This window comes from Thunnus thynnus, chromosome 11 (genome assembly GCF_963924715.1).
Source record: "Thunnus thynnus chromosome 11, fThuThy2.1, whole genome shotgun sequence".
Taxonomy (NCBI): domain Eukaryota; kingdom Metazoa; phylum Chordata; class Actinopteri; order Scombriformes; family Scombridae; genus Thunnus; species Thunnus thynnus.
Window position 1 is genome coordinate 31,187,229 of NC_089527.1, and position 22,243 is coordinate 31,209,471.

The 22,243-nt window shown below is 39.4% G+C and overlaps 1 protein-coding gene and 13 non-coding genes across 14 annotated transcripts; 13 read left to right on the top strand and 1 right to left on the bottom strand.

The window, feature by feature from the left end:
* Positions 1 to 9,692: 9,692 nt before the first annotated feature.
* On the bottom strand, positions 9,693 to 13,468 carry LOC137193186 (caspase a-like). The gene is made up of 7 exons (XM_067604460.1): positions 13,309 to 13,468; positions 11,560 to 11,861; positions 11,110 to 11,283; positions 10,745 to 10,991; positions 10,367 to 10,537; positions 10,127 to 10,236; positions 9,693 to 10,012 (listed from the first exon to the last, which is right to left on the bottom strand). The coding sequence occupies exons 1-7, from the start codon at positions 13,313 to 13,315 to the stop codon at positions 9,890 to 9,892; spliced, it is 1,134 nt and encodes a 377-aa protein (XP_067460561.1). The 5' UTR covers positions 13,316 to 13,468; the 3' UTR covers positions 9,693 to 9,889.
* A 1,706-nt stretch (positions 13,469 to 15,174) lies between these two features.
* On the top strand, positions 15,175 to 15,293 carry LOC137193328 (5S ribosomal RNA). Its single transcript, XR_010930759.1, has one exon. It is a non-coding gene; the product is annotated as a 5S ribosomal RNA (ribosomal RNA).
* Positions 15,294 to 15,744: 451 nt separating this feature from the next.
* On the top strand, positions 15,745 to 15,863 carry LOC137193339 (5S ribosomal RNA). The gene has a single exon (XR_010930770.1). It is a non-coding gene; the product is annotated as a 5S ribosomal RNA (ribosomal RNA).
* Positions 15,864 to 16,304: 441 nt separating this feature from the next.
* On the top strand, positions 16,305 to 16,423 carry LOC137193351 (5S ribosomal RNA). Its single transcript, XR_010930781.1, has one exon. It is a non-coding gene; the product is annotated as a 5S ribosomal RNA (ribosomal RNA).
* Positions 16,424 to 16,874: 451 nt separating this feature from the next.
* LOC137193286 (5S ribosomal RNA) lies at positions 16,875 to 16,993 on the top strand. The gene has a single exon (XR_010930719.1). It is a non-coding gene; the product is annotated as a 5S ribosomal RNA (ribosomal RNA).
* Positions 16,994 to 17,434: 441 nt separating this feature from the next.
* LOC137193298 (5S ribosomal RNA) lies at positions 17,435 to 17,553 on the top strand. The gene has a single exon (XR_010930730.1). It is a non-coding gene; the product is annotated as a 5S ribosomal RNA (ribosomal RNA).
* Positions 17,554 to 17,994: 441 nt separating this feature from the next.
* LOC137193303 (5S ribosomal RNA) lies at positions 17,995 to 18,113 on the top strand. The gene has a single exon (XR_010930735.1). It is a non-coding gene; the product is annotated as a 5S ribosomal RNA (ribosomal RNA).
* Positions 18,114 to 18,564: 451 nt separating this feature from the next.
* Positions 18,565 to 18,683, top strand: LOC137193306 (5S ribosomal RNA). Its single transcript, XR_010930738.1, has one exon. It is a non-coding gene; the product is annotated as a 5S ribosomal RNA (ribosomal RNA).
* Positions 18,684 to 19,124: 441 nt separating this feature from the next.
* LOC137193310 (5S ribosomal RNA) lies at positions 19,125 to 19,243 on the top strand. Its single transcript, XR_010930742.1, has one exon. It is a non-coding gene; the product is annotated as a 5S ribosomal RNA (ribosomal RNA).
* A 441-nt stretch (positions 19,244 to 19,684) lies between these two features.
* Positions 19,685 to 19,803, top strand: LOC137193311 (5S ribosomal RNA). The gene has a single exon (XR_010930743.1). It is a non-coding gene; the product is annotated as a 5S ribosomal RNA (ribosomal RNA).
* A 451-nt stretch (positions 19,804 to 20,254) lies between these two features.
* On the top strand, positions 20,255 to 20,373 carry LOC137193312 (5S ribosomal RNA). The gene has a single exon (XR_010930744.1). It is a non-coding gene; the product is annotated as a 5S ribosomal RNA (ribosomal RNA).
* Positions 20,374 to 20,814: 441 nt separating this feature from the next.
* LOC137193313 (5S ribosomal RNA) lies at positions 20,815 to 20,933 on the top strand. Its single transcript, XR_010930745.1, has one exon. It is a non-coding gene; the product is annotated as a 5S ribosomal RNA (ribosomal RNA).
* A 451-nt stretch (positions 20,934 to 21,384) lies between these two features.
* On the top strand, positions 21,385 to 21,503 carry LOC137193314 (5S ribosomal RNA). Its single transcript, XR_010930746.1, has one exon. It is a non-coding gene; the product is annotated as a 5S ribosomal RNA (ribosomal RNA).
* A 451-nt stretch (positions 21,504 to 21,954) lies between these two features.
* Positions 21,955 to 22,073, top strand: LOC137193315 (5S ribosomal RNA). The gene has a single exon (XR_010930747.1). It is a non-coding gene; the product is annotated as a 5S ribosomal RNA (ribosomal RNA).
* The last annotated feature ends 170 nt before the right edge of the window (positions 22,074 to 22,243 follow it).

Genomic DNA, 22,243 nt, shown 5'->3' on the forward strand with positions numbered 1-22,243 from the left:
TTTGGAGTAGAGCTAAAACAACTGGTCCAAAACCTAGTCAACTGACAGAAAAGATGATCTGCAACTGTTTTGATAATAGTTTAAGCTTTTATCAAATAAAAATACCAAACATTGTCTGGTTCCAGGTTCTCAGTTGTGAGGATTTGCCACTTTTTGTCTTATGTGACAATAAACTGAATATCTTTGGGTTTTGAATTGTTGCTCAGATAAAACAAAACATTTAATCACAAGACTTTCAACATTTATCACTGTCTTTGATCATTTTATAGACCACTAGTTCCCAACCTTTTCAGCTAGTGATCATTTATAGCCAGACTATGTCTGTTGGAAACCCCTTGTCACAGGTTGTGAGCAGGTGAAGCAAAGACTGATGTTAATTCTCACATTGTTTAATTTCCTGAGGAGATAAAACCCTGCAGTATCACACATTAAAAAGAAAAAAAACATGCTGAGGGAAAAATTGTGTAGCAGTAATCATCTCATGACCCCTTAGATTCATTAGACGACCCTCTATACTAGACTAATCAATTAATCAAGAAAATAAATGTAGACTAATCGATACTGAAAATAGATATTAGTTACAGTTACAGTGAACTGACTGACAAGAAACTTGTTACAACACTTGTTGGTGCTTGTTAACTCTTGTAGTGGAGACTGTCTTCACTGTGCTGTGATCTCTGACGTGGGTCAAGGAGGCAGTGATCAGATGAGACCTCTCCAAACCAACCAGCTCTCAAAGGCCAAATGCTTAACTCACAAAGCTTTCTGAATGGACAGCTATTTTTACAGCTCACCATAATCTTGGAGGTGTAGGCGCAGTTGACCCCAATGCCCAGGACGAGCAGGTCCAGGATCTTGGCGGAGATCAGGTCTGGCTTTGGCACCGTCTTGTTGTAGCATCTTCCCATGTAGGTTTGCACCACTGTCATGCGGTTCATGGTTAGCGTGCCCGTCTTGTCGGAGCAGATTGTCGTGGCGTTGACCATCGTCTCACAGGCGTCTAGGTGGCGGACTAGGTTGTTGTCCTTCATCATTTTCTGACAAATGAGTAGAGCAACATTACCGGAGGTGATTTCCCCTAAACTTACTAATGACAGTCCATAGAATGAACAGTAATGCTCCAAGATTGTCTGGGAGGGGGTCAAATGGGACATAAGTTCATCTTGAGGTTCTTACTGCTCCAACCAAGGGGTCAATAAATATTGTGAAAACTGTACAACCGGTGTGTGGTACAAAATTTATTAATATGACATGAGAATAGACACATGGTATTAGACAGATAACTATGTCAGTTTCAATTACGCTAGACTAATGAGAATTTTTAGGAAAATTCAATTATGAAATCATATGGATAAAAAAAAAGTACAGGTTGATTTTTGTAAAACCGAATTTCTGATAAATTAAGAAATTTGAATCAGTATACTTTAGGATCAGTTCAGCAACTATGGTGTAGAGTCTGATTCAGTATCCAGCTCTCTTAAAACATCTACTGTTTTACCTGCTGCTGGTAACATAACTGCACCTTCCTCCTGGGAATGTACAGAAGCTGATCACTGTTGATGAATTTAAGTTAGTTTTAATTAGTTATAATTACAATTAAAATAAGTTCACTTTCAAATCAAATATCTTAAAATATGAGTAGACAGTATTGTTCTGCATTTATAACATTTTTTTAAATCAACCTGTTACTTAAACATGTCATGTGGTATGCTACTTCAGTACACTTCAACAACAAATATTACTGGGACCACTACAGAAAATTGCAGTTGAACATTTAATATCCAGGAATTCACCTTGCAGACACTACCACTTAAAATCCCTGTAATAAACTGGCCTTAATTTCGCACATACACGATTATCCTAGGCTTGTGTTTTTTATGCTGTCCCCTCGACCAGGTCACTCTTGAAAACAGATTTTAATGTCAATAAGACTTTTTTATCAGGGTAAGGAAAAGAACATGATTTGGCTGTATGTGTTCAGGCTGACAAGCTGTATAATACTATATACAAACAGACCTTGACTGAATAGGCCAGGGAGATGGTGACAGCCAGAAGGAGACCTTCAGGCACGGCTACCACCAGCACAGTCACACCGATGATGAAGAACTTGACCAGGAATTGCACATAGATGGGCAGACACTCCTTGGACCAGGGAACTCCCTGAGTCCAGAAGGTGTCGATCTGGAAATTAATAATTAGGATGAGGATGGTGAGAGTTGACATGAACAGACCTAAAGGCAGACAGAAAGACAAAGAGTTAACCAGAGTTAACTTAAGGCCGTTTTCAAACCTGCATGTTTTAGTTTGGTTGAATCTGACATCTCTGTTTCCCCCCCGCTATGGTTCGTTTAGGCAGATCCGAGCACAGCAATCATACTCAGGTGGGGACCAAAACAACCTCACCAAGACAGAGAAATGTGCTACATTGAGTAGAGCTTCTCATTCATTGTTATTTTCTATGTGGAAATTAGCATGCATTAAAGTCTTACTTGGCCTATCCGATATCCATGGCATACTGACTGAGATCCAGAGTCACAGTGGACAGCAGGCAAGAAATGGCTGGTAAGAGATAAAACAAGAGATTAGAGCCGGTGTGTGAGAGCTGCCTGAGCATTAATCAGGTGAATATTAAACATTTTGCTCAGAAACTAAAGGCATCTAACTCTGCATGGCATTCTCTGGACTGTGGAGCATTGTCTTCTGGAGAGTAGGCAGCAGCAGCTCCTTGAATTCGGATTGGGAGACATGATGCAACAGGGAGCCGCTTTTGTCCAAAATGTGCTGTTGAGGTTTTGTCTTGCTCATAAGGACTGACTTGATGTACAGATCCAACAGGGCACTCTGGAAAAACAGCAAACAATGTTATATGAACATTGCAGCCACAAAATATATCTATCTGAGAAAGAAACATATGAATGCACTGATCAACAACATCAGACTAAAAATGCGAACTTAAAAAAACTCAATTTATGCTTCTTGATTGTAGCTTTGTCCTTCTGAGCTGTGCAGAAGTCTAAACACACCCCCAGCATGGCCAGAGTAGTAGGGCTCTGGTCCAGACTCAAAAGAGTGCCGATGTATTGATCAACCAGTCCAGGGTTCTGGTGAAAACAACACCATGTCAGAACTTTCCAGCAATTATGCGTATGTCCTTAATACATGCATTAGGATCAGAGTTGGATTAAATACAATACCATTCAAAAGTCTGGAGACACTTTCTCATTCAGGTTAATGGGAAGGTGAGTCCAAACTGGTACTGTATGTATATAGACCAATATCACATACAGTATGTCTTTTGTTATTGGACTTTACAAGCTGACAACAGCAACATGTTCTCGACCTGCATCACCCCCCACACTCTGATTTATTTAGTGATTTAGATCAAGTCAATGACTGAAGTGAAACAAAATGACAATTCAGTCTGATCAGGCTGGATCCTCCTTTTACGTCAACCTGTGTCTTTTAGTGCTGTTGTGTTCTATACTCACCTTCTCCCAGAGGTGATTGAGATTCTTGAGGCTTGATTTCCGAGCCTTAGATTTGGCTCCACCCACCACCTCAGCCACAAGGAGGCTCTGAACCTCCACCTAAAAGATTTAAGGCAGACAAAGCATTGACAGGATTTTTCACAGACAATAATAATATCAATGATGTCATTTCAATTTTAAAAAGACAGTTTACTGACCATTTTCTTCCAGATGGCTCCTTCTCTTTTCTCTGGCGTAGAAAACACAATGGGCACTAATAGACAAGTCCAAGACAAGCCGATAAAGGCGGCAGAGCCTGTGTTTTTACTGAAAATATAATATGGCAAACAGGAGAGAGAGAAGAAACAACCAGGATAAAATGAAACAAAGAATAGGTTCCTAGACACACACACACACTTTAATTTAATCTGTAGTCTGTTTTTTTTAAATGTTCCTTTTTATGCTAGTGTTAATTAGTTAACAGTTTGTTCTTCTCACTCTTTATTCTTATTCCGTCCTCCATACGTTTTTTAGCCCTTTTAAACTGCTGCATACTTTGTGCTATAAAAACCATTCAACTGTCAATCTATGCAGCTCATTCAGTAGATGTGTGCTTGTATTTTTCTGGAATGTAACATGTTTCAGCGATTTTATATAATTTTTTAAAATGTTAAAATTTATAATGGCAGTCAATGGGACGAACTGTCCAACTGAGTTGGATCCTTTGTCATTTTGACACTCAACTGCTCGGACGTTCCTTATCCTACAGATGCCTTTTGAACTATAAAATGTTCACAAAACTTTGAATTTTCAAAGTTATCAGATTGTTTAGTGATATCTTTTATAGTTTTTCAGCAAGAAACAGACATCAAGTCTCACCAGTGTGTCATGTGATTGGGCACACATCCTGCAGACTGTATTGCAGTCAATGAGAACATGACAGGGACTCTCTATCAATTAAGGTTCAGATCTCAAAAACTATAAGTCCTATGTGAAATGTATTTACATTTTGAGAGAGAGGAGGCTTGTGGCAACATACTGAGGCAAGATATGTGCTTGAGGAGTTAAAATTGTGGGAGTGACAGCAGTTTAGAAAAACATTACTGGTCTAAAATTATCTGTGCTCTCCACTCTGCCTGATCACATGACACACTGGTGAGACCTGAAAAAGTCTGAAAAACCTCTGACTTTGGGCTTAAATTGCTGAAAAACTACAAAAGATATCACTAAACAATCTGATAACTTTGAAAGTTCAAAGTTTTGTGAACATTTTACAGTTTGAATGGCGTCTGTACGATAAGGGACTTCCGAGCAGTTGAGTGTCAAAGTGACCAAGGTTCCAACTCAGTTGGACGGTTCGTCCCATAGCCTGCCATTATAAATTTGAATGTTTTAAAAAATTATATAAAATCGCTGAAAAATGTTACATTTCAGAAAAATACAAGCACACATCTGCTGAATGAGTTGCACAGATTGACAGTTGAATGGTTTTTATAGCACAAAGTATGCAGCAGTTGAAACATGGCAAAAAACGTACGGAAGATTCTGAATTCTAAATTCTGAAAACCATCTGAAATCAATTTGTGATTTAATCATCTTTCAGTAACACTTTATGATAAGGTTAATGAACAAATGTTCAAGTGATAAATATAAATGAATGCTTGAAATAACTGTAAGTAGAAAATAATTGATGATCCATTAAGCATTAACTAATCACACAAACTCACAGTAATTAATAGTGAGCCACAAGAATCCATGATGCATTAAATCATCATGAATCATGCATTTTTTTTTAACTCATATTATAAAGTGTTACCTATTTCTTCATGGTTTGTGTGTATATGTGTTGTCAAACACACTAATAGTGAACTATGAGTACTTCCCTTTTATATTGCGGGAGGAGGGTTGGCGGTGGTTTGTGCCCTTCCTCCTCACACAGTGTAGAAAAGAAGCCTCCAAAGAATTTCACATCATAAATCATTAGACCATAAGTGATATATGTTTTAATTTAATGTCTGCTTCTTTGTCAGAATCTGATACTTTAATAAAAACTGGGCTGACATGCGCTCTTTGAACATTTGTTGGAAAACTGAAAACTGAAAACTGAAAAAGTTTAAGAAATATTATCTCTAACCCCTATCCTTCTCACCGCCTGTATAACACAAACCAGACACGATAAACACAGTTTATAGAAGTTTTTGTCTGATCGCCTTCACATTGCCGCCAACTTTGAAGTCATGTTACTTGCAAAGTGCATGTAGACCGAGAACTCTTACCTGCCATCACTCAAATCTCAGATTACACGATTATTTAAATTGAAGTCTGCAAATTGCGCATGTAAACTCCCCAGCTCCCTGTAGTCTGGTGGGTGCGTAATAAGCACTGGGCGGTGGTCTCCGTTTCCTGCTTTACATCAATAATGTCTATATTTTCATCTCATGCAGACTATAATGACTAATTGCTACACTTGGTGGTGCTGAGTGTTATTTGCTGTTAAGACTGTTAACTTTGCTGCGCTGTATGTTGTTGCACTTGCACAGAAATTGATAAATATCCATGAAGACCAAACCTTACTCTTAAGTTTTTACACCACTAATGCTTTAATGTGTGCGTGCTTTTAGTTTGTTAAAAAGAGTAATAGTAGCCTTTTACTGTATCTAAAAGATCAATGTTTTATTTTGTTTAGGTGGAGACAAAAAGGAAAATCATGGATTAAATGACAAAATACACTGATACAAGAATAAATGATAATTCAGAGACATATCAAACCATTCTCTGTCTTTCCTTACAATCTATTAAAGACTGAAATCACCATAACTAATGCTAAAAGTATCATTTTCAGGTGGAGCCATTAAAACAGATAAAAACAGCAGTGTGTAATTCATGATAATTCATCAGTAGCAGTTATACAGTACACCAGGAAAGTTTTCACGCTTGGAGAACTTAATTACAGCATCATCAATCTCCTGCGAGAACACATAAAAGTCAGATACCAGTTACTGTATCACTCAATCAACCAGACAAACAGATTAACTACAGATTAACACTAACATGAGAAAGCACCTTTCCAGTGAGATCTCTGTGTTTCACCACCTCGTATCCCAACTCTTTAAGCAGGTTCTCCATATTCTGCTCGTCTTTCTCTGCTCCATATCTGTTTTTTAAATGAGTAAATTCTATGTTGGTGATTAGCAGGGCCACACGACTCCTGATGGATTCTTCAGTCAAAAGGTAAGGCTGAAAAATGGAAATTTACACAAAGAAAGTTAAACAAAAAATTGTTATAATCATTTGCAGGAAAAAATTGACTATAGCTACTTAGTAGACTTTAATAAAGAAAATTAAGCTCAAAGAAAAACATTTTATTTCTCGATAAATGATGCACAAGAAAGCATCTTAATGTTGATTGGTTTTGCATCAAAACTAATTTTTTTCCCTGATGTTTCCACTACTGGCAAATAGCTGAAGGTAAATCTATCAGTTAAGACCATGTGACATATTTGATAATGCTTTCATGAATGACTAACCTGATCATCGGTTGGTTTGAGTGTGGTTGACGACCTCTACTTCAAGGACAGGCTTTTATAAAACATAGAATCTCTGTGTTGAAGGTGAGCAATCATCTTCCTGCTGGCTTCATCTCCTTTCCCTATCACTATGTCAATGAGGCAGCGTGCCATGTCTGCTGTGTTTGTGTTGTCCTCAAGTATTGAATTTTTCTCTCCGCGATTCACAACGCCAGCCTTGAGAAGGTCATCCAGGAGCTGCTTAATAAGTTCTCTGTTCACGTTCTCCACAAACTTACTCCTCATCTCGAAAAGCTCCTTGTCTAGGAGAGGGAATATGAAGAAAAAAAGAATGACACATTTCAAATTCTTGTCTCTTGCGGTGGTTTCAAAGAAGATGCTAATGATGAATCAGACAGAACATTAGAAATATTTACAAAAACATCAACTTTTCACCAGGTAACTTTATGACAATGCATTGTTCAGATAATCCTTCAGTTCATCTGTAATATCCAAAATTAACAAATGGGGTTGTCACTTATCCTGACAGTGATGAAAGGATGCTTGGATGTTTAAATTCTGAAAACCATCTGAAATCACTTTGTGATTTGATCATATTTCAGCACAATTTATAATAATATTAAACAAACATAATAATAAAACAAATGTGATAAATGAATGTATGAAGCAACTGTGATTAAATGATCATTGATGAAACATTAAACATGAACTAATCACATAAACTCACAGTAATTAAATCATCATGAGTCATGCCTTAGTTAGACTCAAGAGCTTCTATTGACACATGTACGGCAACACTGAATTAGTGAAATTTGGCTTCCTAGAGCTCAAGTTGCAATTAGAGAACATCATAAATAATAACAAGTATTAAAAGAGAGAAAGAGAGAGAATACAGAGATAAGAAAGAGATGAAATACATATATGTGTGTACATATATATATATATATATACACACACACACACACACATTAGGCCTATATTGCAAATATATACTGCACATTTAAGTGTATTGCACATTAGTGATGAGTAAATATATGTGGATATGTGAGTGATGCATTACTTTTTTGAGCCGTTATTAGTGTTAGCATTGTTTCTGTATGCTTTATGTATATAAGGTGGAAACTGCTTATATGGATCAAAAAATTGGGATAGAATCATTTCTCTATAAATGCTGTTTAAATAATTCACTTATAGTAATCAAGTAGTCCGCTTACAGTTTTCATTTTGGGGCTTTTCATACATGACAACATTTGGGGAAAAAAATGAAAACTATGATGATTCTATTTTTTAAAAAATTCTCTCTCTCGCTCTCGGCTTTTTCAAAATGAGTCGGGAAGCCGTCAGCAAAGCCTAACTTTACTTTTAACGTTATCAACTTTAGAGAAATGTCCTCCCCTCTTCCTAGTAATGTTTTTGTCTTCCCTCATGACAGAGTTGTACAGTGTTACAGGTTGCATTTCTCTCAAAGTTGATTCTGGTTCAACATCTGCCTCCTGCTGGTTACCGGAGGACGGTGCAGCGTGCACATTGAAATCATGAAGGGATAAAGAAAGTCATTTTCTCTCAACGAAAAACGTAGTCGACTTGAAGCACACTGGCTATGAATAGAACAGAAAACATATTGTAACATATGAAACATAGTATATTAATCGACATTTCGAAAAACAAAAAGGCTGCATCATATTATTTCATCTCGTTTTCTTTTCTTTACTTTCCCTTTCTTTTTGCAATAGGCGGGACATAGCCTACAGGTGGCATATTCAACAAAATGCAGACTCATCAAGACTTTTCTTTGACAGACATTCGTTGTAAAAGTGAGAAAGTTTAAGAAATATTATCTCTAACCCCTATCCTCCTCACCGCCTCCGTAACACAGACCACACACGTTAAATATTAGTTTATGGAAGTTTTTGTCTGATCGCCTTCACATTGCCGCCAACTTTGAAGTCATGTTACTTGTTAAGTGCATTTACACCGAGAACTCTTACCTGCCATCGCTCAAGTCTTGGATCACTGGATTATTTAAACTGAAGTCTGCAAATTGCGCATGGAAACTCCCCAGCTCCCTGTAGTCTGGTGGGTGCGTAATAAGCACTGGGCGGTGGTCTCCGTTTCCTGCTTTACATCAATAATGTCTATATTTTCATCTCATGCAGACTATAATGACTAATTGCTACACTTGGTGGTGCTGAGTGTTATTTGCTGTTAAGACTGTTAACTTTGCTGTGCTGTATGTTGTTGCACTTGCACAGAAATTGATAAATATCCATGAAGACCAAACCTTACTCTTAAGTTTTTACACCACTAATGCTTTAATGTGTGCGCGCTTTTAGTTTGTTAAAAAGAGTAATAGTAGCCTTTTACTGTATCTAAAAGATCAATGTTTTATTTTGTTTAGGTGGAGACAAAAAGGAAAATCATGGATTAAATGACAAAATACACTGATACAAGAATAAATGATAATTCAGAGACATATCAAACCATTCTCTGTCTTTCCTTACAATTTATTAAAGACTGAAATCACCATAACAAATGCTAAAAGTATCATTTTCAGGTGGAGCCATTAAAACAGATAAAAACAGCAGTGTGTAATTCATAATAATTCATCAGTAGCAGTTATACAGTACACCAAGAAAGTTTTCACCACTTACCACCAAGAGTACATATTGATTATTTCATGTAGATACAACAAATATGATTCTTAATAGTATTTTTCTTCATATCATTTTCATCACACATTTATTACATTGCCTCAGCTGACTGTGGAGCAGACAAGATTACTTTTTCATGCAGTATAAACAAAGTTCAAGGCTACACTTTGTATTAACAAAGCAGTTCCTTATAAAGCATTGCGATCATAATGTTTAATGTTAAACAAACTGCATTAAGCAACACTCAAGCCTGACTCAGTGGCCTGAGGTAGAAGTGTCTTGTTAAACTGCATCTGTCTTTGATTGGCATCTGTGTATCTTGACCTCTCTCGGTGCGGACTAAAAGATCTTCAAAGCGTTGCATCACCTGTGAGGTTGAAACAAACAGTGTATGACATTAAGCAATCAAATAAAACAAGATCATCATGACTGCTTTCTCTTTGGTCTTGTTGCCTGAGAGCTGATATTACTTTCCACTTACTTTTCTGAAAAGTTCCTCAATGTCATTTTCACGCCAGAAGTTGTTGAACACCTCAACAATGTACTGGATAAGAAAAGACCCTTCATTTGGATGTCTATATGAGACAGTATCTACAGGAAAAACATACAGACAGTTTTTATTACATAAGGTTACTACTCTTAGCTGTTATCAATGCAGATTATTGATGTTTATGTTCCTGAGCTTTAGAATGAGATCTGATAATATTTCAGACAGACTCACCAGGAGCGCAAGAAAGAAGAGAAATGAAGTCTTTTTCTTTGTGTGCACGTCGCCAAGCATCATCCTGGATGTCTTCTTCACCAGCAGACAAGGACAGACCTGGCTGCTCCACATTATCACAAACCACAGCTGCTTCTGCACTATCACTAACAAGCACAGATCCATCGTTTCCTGAAATACATGTGACATACTTTAAATACAGTGTATATGAGCCTCATCATTTAAAGACAACGAATAAGACATTAGAGGACTTTTTTTCAGAGAGTCAGAGTTTTTTTCAGCATCTTTCAGATTTTCATATTCAAATACACAATCGACTGTGTCCTGACGGAAACTATGTTGATGTTTGGTGTATATGTGAGAACAGATGAGAATCACCTCCTCTGCAGGCCTGGATGATGATGATCTTGGGTTTGTTCAGCAGCTCTGGACATTCCTCTGTCCCCAAGTGTTTGTAAATGTTATCAATGGGGAATTTGTCTTGTTTTTCATCCGGTTGCCCCTTTTTATACTTGACACCGCAGACAGCTCCCATTTCCCCGTGAGACATGATAACCACAAACACACTGTCTGTCTCTTTGAGTTTTGGATGTTTGGAGAACTTAATTACAGCATCATCAATCTTCTGCAAGAACACATAAAAGTCAGATACCAGTTACTGTATCACTCAATCAACCAGACAAAATAACACTTTTGATTTACACTAACATGAGAAAATGTGTTTTTTTTGTCATCAAAAGCACCTTTCCAGTGAGGTCTGTGTGTTTCACCACCTCGTATCTCAACTTTTTAAGCAGGTTCTCCATATTCTGCTCGTCTTTCTCTGCTCCATTTCTGTTGTTTAAATGAGTAAATTCTATGTTGGTGATTAGCAGGGCCACACGACTCCTGATGGATTCTTCAGTCACAAGGTAAGGCTGAAAAATGGAAAGTTAAACAAAAAATTGTTATAATCACTTGCAGGAAAAAAAATTACTATAGCTGCTTAGTAGACTTTAATAAAGAAAATTAAGCTCAAAGAAAAACATTTTATTTCTCGATAAATGATGCACAAGAAACCATCTTAATGTTGATTAGTTTTGCATCAAAACTAATTTTTTTCCCTGATGTTTCACTACTGGCAAATAGCTGAAGGTAAATCTATCAGTTAAGACCATGTGACATATTTGATAATGCTTTTATGAATGACTAACCTGATCATCGGTTGGTTTGAGTGTGGTTGACGACTTCTGCTCGGAGGACAGCTCTTTGTAAAACATAGGATCTCTGTGTTGAAGGTGAGCAATCATCTTCCTGCTGGCTTCATCTCCTTTCCCTATCACTATGTCAATGAGGCAGCGTGCCATGTCTGCTGTGTTTGTGTTGTCCTCAAGTATTGAATTTTTCTCTCCGCGATTCACAACGCCAGCCTTGAGAAGGTCATCCAGGAGCTGCTTAATAAGTTCTCTGTTCACGTTCTCCACAAACTTACTCCTCATCTCGAAAAGCTCCTTGTCTAGGAGAGGGAATATGAAGAAAAAAAGAATGACACATTTCAAATTCTTGTCTCTTGCGGTGGTTTCAAAGAAGATGCTAATGATGAATCAGACAGAACATTAGAAATATTTACAAAAACATCAACTTTTCACCAGGTAACTTTATGACAATGCATTGTTCAGATAATCCTTCAGTTCATCTGTAATATCCAAAATTAACAAATGGGGTTGTCACTTATCCTGACAGTGATGAAAGGATGCTTGGATGTTTAAATTCTGAAAACCATCTGAAATCACTTTGTGATTTGATCATATTTCAGCACAATTTATAATAATATTAAACAAACATAATAATAAAACAAATGTGATAAATGAATGTATGAAGCAACTGTGATTAAATGATCATTGATGAAACATTAAACATGAACTAATCACATAAACTCACAGTAATTAAATCATCATGAGTCATGCCTTAGTTAGACTCAAGAGCTTCTATTGACACATGTACGGCAACACTGAATTAGTGAAATTTGGCTTCCTAGAGCTCAAGTTGCAATTAGAGAACATCATAAATAATAACAAGTATTAAAAGAGAGAGAGAGAGAATACAGAGATAAGAAAGAGATGGAATACATATATGTGTGTACATATACATATATATATATACACACACATTAGGCCTATATTGCAAATATATATTGCACATTTAAGTGTATTGCACATTAGTGATGAGTAAATACATGTGGATATGTGAGTGATGCATTACTCTTTTGAGCCGTTATTAGTGTTAGCATTGTTTCTGTATGCTTTATGTATATAAGGTGGAAACTGCTTATATGGATCAAAAAATTGGGATAGAATCATTTCTCTATAAATGCTGTTTAAATAATTCACTTATAGTAATCAAGTAGTCCGCTTACAGTGTTCATTTTGGGGATTTTCATACATGACAACATTTGGGGAAAAAAATGAAAACTATGATGATTCTATTTTTAAAAAAATTCTCTCTCTCGCTCTCGGCTTTTTCAAAATGAGTCGGGAAGCCGTCAGCAAAGCCTAACTTTACTTTTAACGTTATCAACTTTAGAGAAATGTCCTCCCCTCTTCCTAGTAATGTTTTTGTCTTCCCTCATGACAGAGTTGTACAGTGTTACAGGTTGCGTTTCTCTTATTTCATCTCGTTTTCTTTTCTTTACTTTCCCTTTCTTTTTGCAATAGGCGGGCATATAGGTGGCATATTCAACAAAATGCAGACTCATCAAGACTTTTCTTTGACAGACATTCGTTGTAAAAGTGAGAAAGTTTAAGAAATATTATCTCTAACCCCTATCCTCCTCACCGCCTCCGTAACACAGACCACACACGTTAAATATTAGTTTATGGAAGTTTTTGTCTGATCGCCTTCACATTGCCGCCAACTTTGAAGTCATGTTACTTGTAAAGTGCATTTACACCGAGAACTCTTACCTGCCATTGCTCAAGTCTTGGATCACTGGATTATTTAAACTGAAGTCTGCAAATTGCGCATGAAAACTCCCCAGCTTCCTGTAGTCTGGTGGGTGCGTAACATGGATGTATAAAGATAGGAGAGTTCTTTTTATACATCCATGGTGCGTAAAGGAAACTGGGTGGTGGTCTCCGTTTCCTGCCTTACGTCAATAAACGTACTTTAAAAAATCAGTACAACAGGGTACTATTAAGGATTAAAAATGAACCATAAAAATACACCAATCAAATATAAGATGAACAGCACATATTCTAACCACACATAAATCATGCCTATTGTTACTTTCAAAGCATATTTTGAAAGCCAAAATGTTGCAAAACTGCTGGTTAAAGGTTCACTTCACCCAAATTACAAAGAACACAGAATCATATGCAACTCTAGTGTTGTCTGGCCACACATACTGCATTTAAATACCCAGATATATTTGTTTGGGGGCTTTTCATACCTGAAGAGGGAGATTTCTTTTTCCTACTTTTATGTGATGTTTAGCATATGAATAGACCTTCTCATAACTGTTGAGCATTGTTAAAACAGTATGTGCATCTATATTTTCATCTCATGCAAACTATAATGACTATTTGCTACACTTGCTCAGTGTGATTTGCTGCTAAAGCTGCTTAAAATAGTGCATATTGATTACTTTTTCATGAAGTATAAAGAAAGTTCAAGGCTACACTTTGTAGTATCAAAGCAGTTCCTTATAAAACATTGCAATCATAATGTTTAATGTTAAACAAACTTTGTATTATGTAACACTCGACCTGTCTCAGAGGCCTGAAAAGAGATAGAAGCGTTTTGTTAGAGTACCTCTGCCTTTTGGTCTCAGAGAGGAAATCCTCAAAGTGCAAAGCAGAGATGGGTGCGGCCTTGACACAGTGTGCGTGCCATGAGGAAACAGAGGGGAAATCCTCATCAAAGCGTTGCATGACCTGCGAGGTTGAAACAAACAGTGTATGACATTAAGCAAAGCAGATAAAACAAGAACATCATTACTGCTTGCTCTTTGGTCTTCTTGCCTCACAGCTGATATTACTTTCCGCTAGATAGATCGTATCTTATTATATATGAAAATTTTACATGCAGAAGAGAGTTTACACTTGAAAAACTTACTTTTCTGAAAAGTTCCTCAATGTCATCTTTATGCGCAAAGGTGTTCAGTACCTCAAAAATATATGTGATAAGAAAAAATCCAAGGAATCTATTTTTATATGAGACAGTATCTGCAGGAAAAACATAGAGACAGTTTTTATTACATTACATTTTATTACATAAAAAGAAGAGAAAAGTCTTTTTCTTTGTGAGCATGTCGTAAAGCATCCTCTTCGATGTCTTCTTCACCAGCAGAAAGGGACATATCTGGCTGTTGCACATTATCACAAACCACAGCTGCTTCTGCACTAGATACAACAAATATTATTCTTAATAGTAGGCCTATTTTTATTCATATCACTTTCACGTGTGAAATCTGGCTCTCTGGAGCTCCCAAATGAACACACTGTTTCTTGCTGCGTAGATCTATATAGTTCAATGGCGACAATAAAACGAATGGAGCATTGTGCACAAATAATTCTAATGCCAACACAGAGGGATAGAGTAAATATAGCAGAGATAAGAAGTATTTCAAGGCATTGTATAGGGATGATGAGGAATAATATAGGAGACAGATTACATATGGCTGATAGTATGACGCCATCCGTGATATTTGACGTGTGTCTTTTCCACACTGAATGGCAGTGGATGACAGTGGGAACTTGATTCATAAGACAGCGACGAAGAGGAGGAGCCTGCGCGCATCTTTAAATAGGCTGTTTGCTGCCTCTTCTCTCGCTTACGGCCATACCACCCTGAACACGCCCGATCTCGTCTGATCTCGGAAGCTAAGCAGGGTCGGGCCTGGTTAGTACTTGGATGGGAGACCGCCTGGGAATACCAGGTGCTGTAAGCTTTTTCTTCTCATCTGTCATCATCAGCAGCTAAACAGGAGTTAAAGGTGAAAAGCAAAGCACATCTATGAACTGACATTTACTAACCACTAAGGGATGAAAAACACATATTTATCGGGTTCATTACAGATCACAAAGGTCATAAAATGCTGTTTTTTGTACAATAAAATGAATGGAGTATTGTGCACAAATAATTCTAATGCCAACACAGAGGGATAGAGTAAATATAGCAGAGATAAGAAGTATTTCAAGGCATTGTATAGGGATGATGAGGAATAATATAGAAGGCAGATTGAATATGGCTGATAGTATGACGCCATCCGTGATATTTGACGTGTGTCTTTTCCACACTGAATGGCAGTGGATGACAGTGGGATCTTGATTCATAAGACAGCGACGAATAGGAAGAGCCCGCGCGCATCTTTAAATAGGCTGTTTGCTGCCTCTTATCTCGCTTACGGCCATACCACCCTGAACACGCCCGATCTCGTCTGATCTCGGAAGCTAAGCAGGGTCGGGCCTGGTTAGTACTTGGATGGGAGACCGCCTGGGAATACCAGGTGCTGTAAGCTTTTTCTTCTCATCTGTCATCAACGGAGGGCGCTGCTGCTCCAGTAGTGCTCACAGGTGTCTGGGAAAGAGAGCTGCACTTTCTTATTTCTTTCACACAGACTGTGGGAGAAGAAAAACGACTAATTCCTGGCAGATTACATATTTTGCACAAAACATTGAATGGAGCATTGTCCACAAATAATTCTAATGCCAACACAGAGGGATAGAGTAAATATAGCAGAGATAAGAAGTATTTCAAGGCATTGTATAGGGATGATGAGGAATAATATAGGAGACAGATTACATATGGCTGATAGTATGACGCCATCCGTGATATTTGACGTGTGTCTTTTCCACACTGAATGGCAGTGGATGAGGGTGGGATCTTGATTCATAAGACAGCGACGAATAGGAAGAGCCCGCGCGCATCTTTAAATAGGCTGTTTGCTGCCTCTTCTCTCGCTTACGGCCATACCACCCTGAACACGCCCGATCTCGTCTGATCTCGGAAGCTAAGCAGGGTCGGGCCTGGTTAGTACTTGGATGGGAGACCGCCTGGGAATACCAGGTGCTGTAAGCTTTTTCTTCTCATCTGTCATCATCAGCAGCTAAATAGGAGTTAAAGGTGAAAAGCAAAGCACATCTATGAACTGACATTTACTAACCACTAAAGGATGAAAAACACATATTTATCGGGTTCATTACAGATCACAAAGGTCATAAAATGCTGTTTTTTGTACAATAAAATGAATGGAGCATTGTGCACAAATAATTCTAATGCCAACACAGAGGGATAGAGTAAATATAGCAGAGATAAGAAGTATTTCAAGGCATTGTATAGGGATGATGAGGAATAATATAGAAGGCAGATTGAATATGGCTGATAGTATGACGCCATCCGTGATATTTGACGTGTGTCTTTTCCACACTGAATGGCAGTGGATGACAGTGGGATCTTGATTCATAAGACAGCGACGAAGAGGAGGAGCCCGCGCGCATCTTTAAATAGGCTGTTTGCTGCCTCTTCTCTCGCTTACGGCCATACCACCCTGAACACGCCCGATCTCGTCTGATCTCGGAAGCTAAGCAGGGTCGGGCCTGGTTAGTACTTGGATGGGAGACCGCCTGGGAATACCAGGTGCTGTAAGCTTTTTCTTCTCATCTGTCATCAACGGAGGGCGCTGCTGCTCCAGTAGTGCTCACAGGTGTCTGGGAAAGAGAGCTGCACTTTCTTATTTCTTTCACACAGACTGTGAGAGAAGAAAAACGACTAATTCCTGGCAGATTACATATTTTGCACAAAACATTGAATGGAGCATTGTCCACAAATAATTCTAATGCCAACACAGAGGGATAGAGTAAATATAGCAGAGATAAGAAGTATTTCAAGGCATTGTATAGGGATGATGAGGAATAATATAGAAGGCAGATTGAATATGGCTGATAGTATGACGCCATCCGTGATATTTGACGTGTGTCTTTTCCACACTGAATGGCAGTGGATGACAGTGGGATCTTGATTCATAAGACAGCGACGAATAGGAGGAGCCCGCGCGCATCTTTAAATAGGCTGTTTGCTGCCTCTTCTCTCGCTTACGGCCATACCACCCTGAACACGCCCGATCTCGTCTGATCTCGGAAGCTAAGCAGGGTCGGGCCTGGTTAGTACTTGGATGGGAGACCGCCTGGGAATACCAGGTGCTGTAAGCTTTTTCTTCTCATCTGTCATCAACGGAGGGCGCTGCTGCTCCAGTAGTGCTCACAGGTGTCTGGGAAAGAGAGCTGCACTTTCTTATTTCTTTCACACAGACTGTGAGAGAAGAAAAACGACTAATTCCTGGCAGATTACATATTTTGCACAAAACATTGAATGGAGCATTGTCCACAAATAATTCTAATGCCAACACAGAGGGATAGAGTAAATATAGCAGAGATAAGAAGTATTTCAAGGCATTGTATAGGGATGATGAGGAATAATATAGGAGACAGATTACATATGGCTGATAGTATGACGCCATCCGTGATATTTGACGTGTGTCTTTTCCACACTGAATGGCAGTGGATGAGGGTGGGATCTTGATTCATAAGACAGCGACGAAGAGGAGGAGCCCGCGCGCATCTTTAAATAGGCTGTTTGCTGCCTCTTCTCTCGCTTACGGCCATACCACCCTGAACACGCCCGATCTCGTCTGATCTCGGAAGCTAAGCAGGGTCGGGCCTGGTTAGTACTTGGATGGGAGACCGCCTGGGAATACCAGGTGCTGTAAGCTTTTTCTTCTCATCTGTCATCATCAGCAGCTAAACAGGAGTTAAAGGTGAAAAGCAAAGCACATCTATGAACTGACATTTACTAACCACTAAGGGATGAAAAACACATATTTATCGGGTTCATTACAGATCACAAAGGTCATAAAATGCTGTTTTTTGTACAATAAAATGAATGGAGCATTGTGCACAAATAATTCTAATGCCAACACAGAGGGATAGAGTAAATATAGCAGAGATAAGAAGTATTTCAAGGCATTGTATAGGGATGATGAGGAATAATATAGAAGGCAGATTGAATATGGCTGATAGTATGACGCCATCCGTGATATTTGACGTGTGTCTTTTCCACACTGAATGGCAGTGGATGACAGTGGGATCTTGATTCATAAGACAGCGACGAATAGGAAGAGCCCGCGCGCATCTTTAAATAGGCTGTTTGCTGCCTCTTCTCTCGCTTACGGCCATACCACCCTGAACACGCCCGATCTCGTCTGATCTCGGAAGCTAAGCAGGGTCGGGCCTGGTTAGTACTTGGATGGGAGACCGCCTGGGAATACCAGGTGCTGTAAGCTTTTTCTTCTCATCTGTCATCAACGGAGGGCGCTGCTGCTCCAGTAGTGCTCACAGGTGTCTGGGAAAGAGAGCTGCACTTTCTTATTTCTTTCACACAGACTGTGAGAGAAGAAAAACGACTAATTCCTGGCAGATTACATATTTTGCACAAAACATTGAATGGAGCATTGTGCACAAATAATTCTAATGCCAACACAGAGGGATAGAGTAAATATAGCAGAGATAAGAAGTATTTCAAGGCATTGTATAGGGATGATGAGGAATAATATAGAAGGCAGATTGAATATGGCTGATAGTATGACGCCATCCGTGATATTTGACGTGTGTCTTTTCCACACTGAATGGCAGTGGATGACAGTGGGATCTTGACCTGTTAGACAGCGACGAAGAGGAGGAGCCCGCGCGCATCTTTAAATAGGCTGTTTGCTGCCTCTTCTCTCGCTTACGGCCATACCACCCTGAACACGCCCGATCTCGTCTGATCTCGGAAGCTAAGCAGGGTCGGGCCTGGTTAGTACTTGGATGGGAGACCGCCTGGGAATACCAGGTGCTGTAAGCTTTTTCTTCTCATCTGTCATCAACGGAGGGCGCTGCTGCTCCAGTAGTGCTCACAGGTGTCTGGGAAAGAGAGCTGCACTTTCTTATTTCTTTCACACAGACTGTGAGAGAAGAAAAACGACTAATTCCTGGCAGATTACATATTTTGCACAAAACATTGAATGGAGCATTGTCCACAAATAATTCTAATGCCAACACAGAGGGATAGAGTAAATATAGCAGAGATAAGAAGTATTTCAAGGCATTGTATAGGGATGATGAGGAATAATATAGGAGACAGATTACATATGGCTGATAGTATGACGCCATCCGTGATATTTGACGTGTGTCTTTTCCACACTGAATGGCAGTGGATGAGGGTGGGATCTTGATTCATAAGACAGCGACGAAGAGGAGGAGCCCGCGCGCATCTTTAAATAGGCTGTTTGCTGCCTCTTCTCTCGCTTACGGCCATACCACCCTGAACACGCCCGATCTCGTCTGATCTCGGAAGCTAAGCAGGGTCGGGCCTGGTTAGTACTTGGATGGGAGACCGCCTGGGAATACCAGGTGCTGTAAGCTTTTTCTTCTCATCTGTCATCATCAGCAGCTAAACAGGAGTTAAAGGTGAAAAGCAAAGCACATCTATGAACTGACATTTACTAACCACTAAGGGATGAAAAACACATATTTATCGGGTTCATTACAGATCACAAAGGTCATAAAATGCTGTTTTTTGTACAATAAAATGAATGGAGCATTGTGCACAAATAATTCTAATGCCAACACAGAGGGATAGAGTAAATATAGCAGAGATAAGAAGTATTTCAAGGCATTGTATAGGGATGATGAGGAATAATATAGAAGGCAGATTGAATATGGCTGATAGTATGACGCCATCCGTGATATTTGACGTGTGTCTTTTCCACACTGAATGGCAGTGGATGACAGTGGGATCTTGATTCATAAGACAGCGACGAATAGGAAGAGCCCGCGCGCATCTTTAAATAGGCTGTTTGCTGCCTCTTCTCTCGCTTACGGCCATACCACCCTGAACACGCCCGATCTCGTCTGATCTCGGAAGCTAAGCAGGGTCGGGCCTGGTTAGTACTTGGATGGGAGACCGCCTGGGAATACCAGGTGCTGTAAGCTTTTTCTTCTCATCTGTCATCAACGGAGGGCGCTGCTGCTCCAGTAGTGCTCACAGGTGTCTGGGAAAGAGAGCTGCACTTTCTTATTTCTTTCACACAGACTGTGAGAGAAGAAAAACGACTAATTCCTGGCAGATTACATATTTTGCACAAAACATTGAATGGAGCATTGTGCACAAATAATTCTAATGCCAACACAGAGGGATAGAGTAAATATAGCAGAGATAAGAAGTATTTCAAGGCATTGTATAGGGATGATGAGGAATAATATAGAAGGCAGATTGAATATGGCTGATAGTATGACGCCATCCGTGATATTTGACGTGTGTCTTTTCCACACTGAATGGCAGTGGATGACAGTGGGATCTTGACCTGTTAGACAGCGACGAAGAGGAGGAGCCCGCGCGCATCTTTAAATAGGCTGTTTGCTGCCTCTTCTCTCGCTTACGGCCATACCACCCTGAACACGCCCGATCTCGTCTGATCTCGGAAGCTAAGCAGGGTCGGGCCTGGTTAGTACTTGGATGGGAGACCGCCTGGGAATACCAGGTGCTGTAAGCTTTTTCTTCTCATCTGTCATCATCAGCAGCTAAACAGGAGTTAAAGGTGAAAAGCAAAGCACATCTATGAACTGACATTTACTAACCACTAAGGGATGAAAAACACATATTTATCGGGTTCATTACAGATCACAAAGGTCATAAAATGCTGTTTTTTGTACAATAAAATGAATGGAGTATTGTGCACAAATAATTCTAATGCCAACACAGAGGGATAGAGTAAATATAGCAGAGATAAGAAGTATTTCAAGGCATTGTATAGGGATGATGAGGAATAATATAGAAGGCAGATTGAATATGGCTGATAGTATGACGCCATCCGTGATATTTGACGTGTGTCTTTTCCACACTGAATGGCAGTGGATGACAGTGGGATCTTGATTCATAAGACAGCGACGAATAGGAAGAGCCCGCGCGCATCTTTAAATAGGCTGTTTGCTGCCTCTTCTCTCGCTTACGGCCATACCACCCTGAACACGCCCGATCTCGTCTGATCTCGGAAGCTAAGCAGGGTCGGGCCTGGTTAGTACTTGGATGGGAGACCGCCTGGGAATACCAGGTGCTGTAAGCTTTTTCTTCTCATCTGTCATCATCAGCAGCTAAACAGGAGTTAAAGGTGAAAAGCAAAGCACATCTATGAACTGACATTTACTAACCACTAAGGGATGAAAAACACATATTTATCGGGTTCATTACAGATCACAAAGGTCATAAAATGCTGTTTTTTGTACAATAAAATGAATGGAGTATTGTGCACAAATAATTCTAATGCCAACACAGAGGGATAGAGTAAATATAGCAGAGATAAGAAGTATTTCAAGGCATTGTATAGGGATGATGAGGAATAATATAGAAGGCAGATTGAATATGGCTGATAGTATGACGCCATCCGTGATATTTGACGTGTGTCTTTTCCACACTGAATGGCAGTGGATGACAGTGGGATCTTGATTCATAAGACAGCGACGAAGAGGAGGAGCCCGCGCGCATCTTTAAATAGGCTGTTTGCTGCCTCTTCTCTCGCTTACGGCCATACCACCCTGAACACGCCCGATCTCGTCTGATCTCGGAAGCTAAGCAGGGTCGGGCCTGGTTAGTACTTGGATGGGAGACCGCCTGGGAATACCAGGTGCTGTAAGCTTTTTCTTCTCATCTGTCATCAACGGAGGGCGCTGCTGCTCCAGTAGTGCTCACAGGTGTCTGGGAAAGAGAGCTGCACTTTCTTATTTCTTTCACACAGACTGTGGGAGAAGAAAAACGACTAATTCCTGGCAGATTACATATTTTGCACAAAACATTGAATGGAGCATT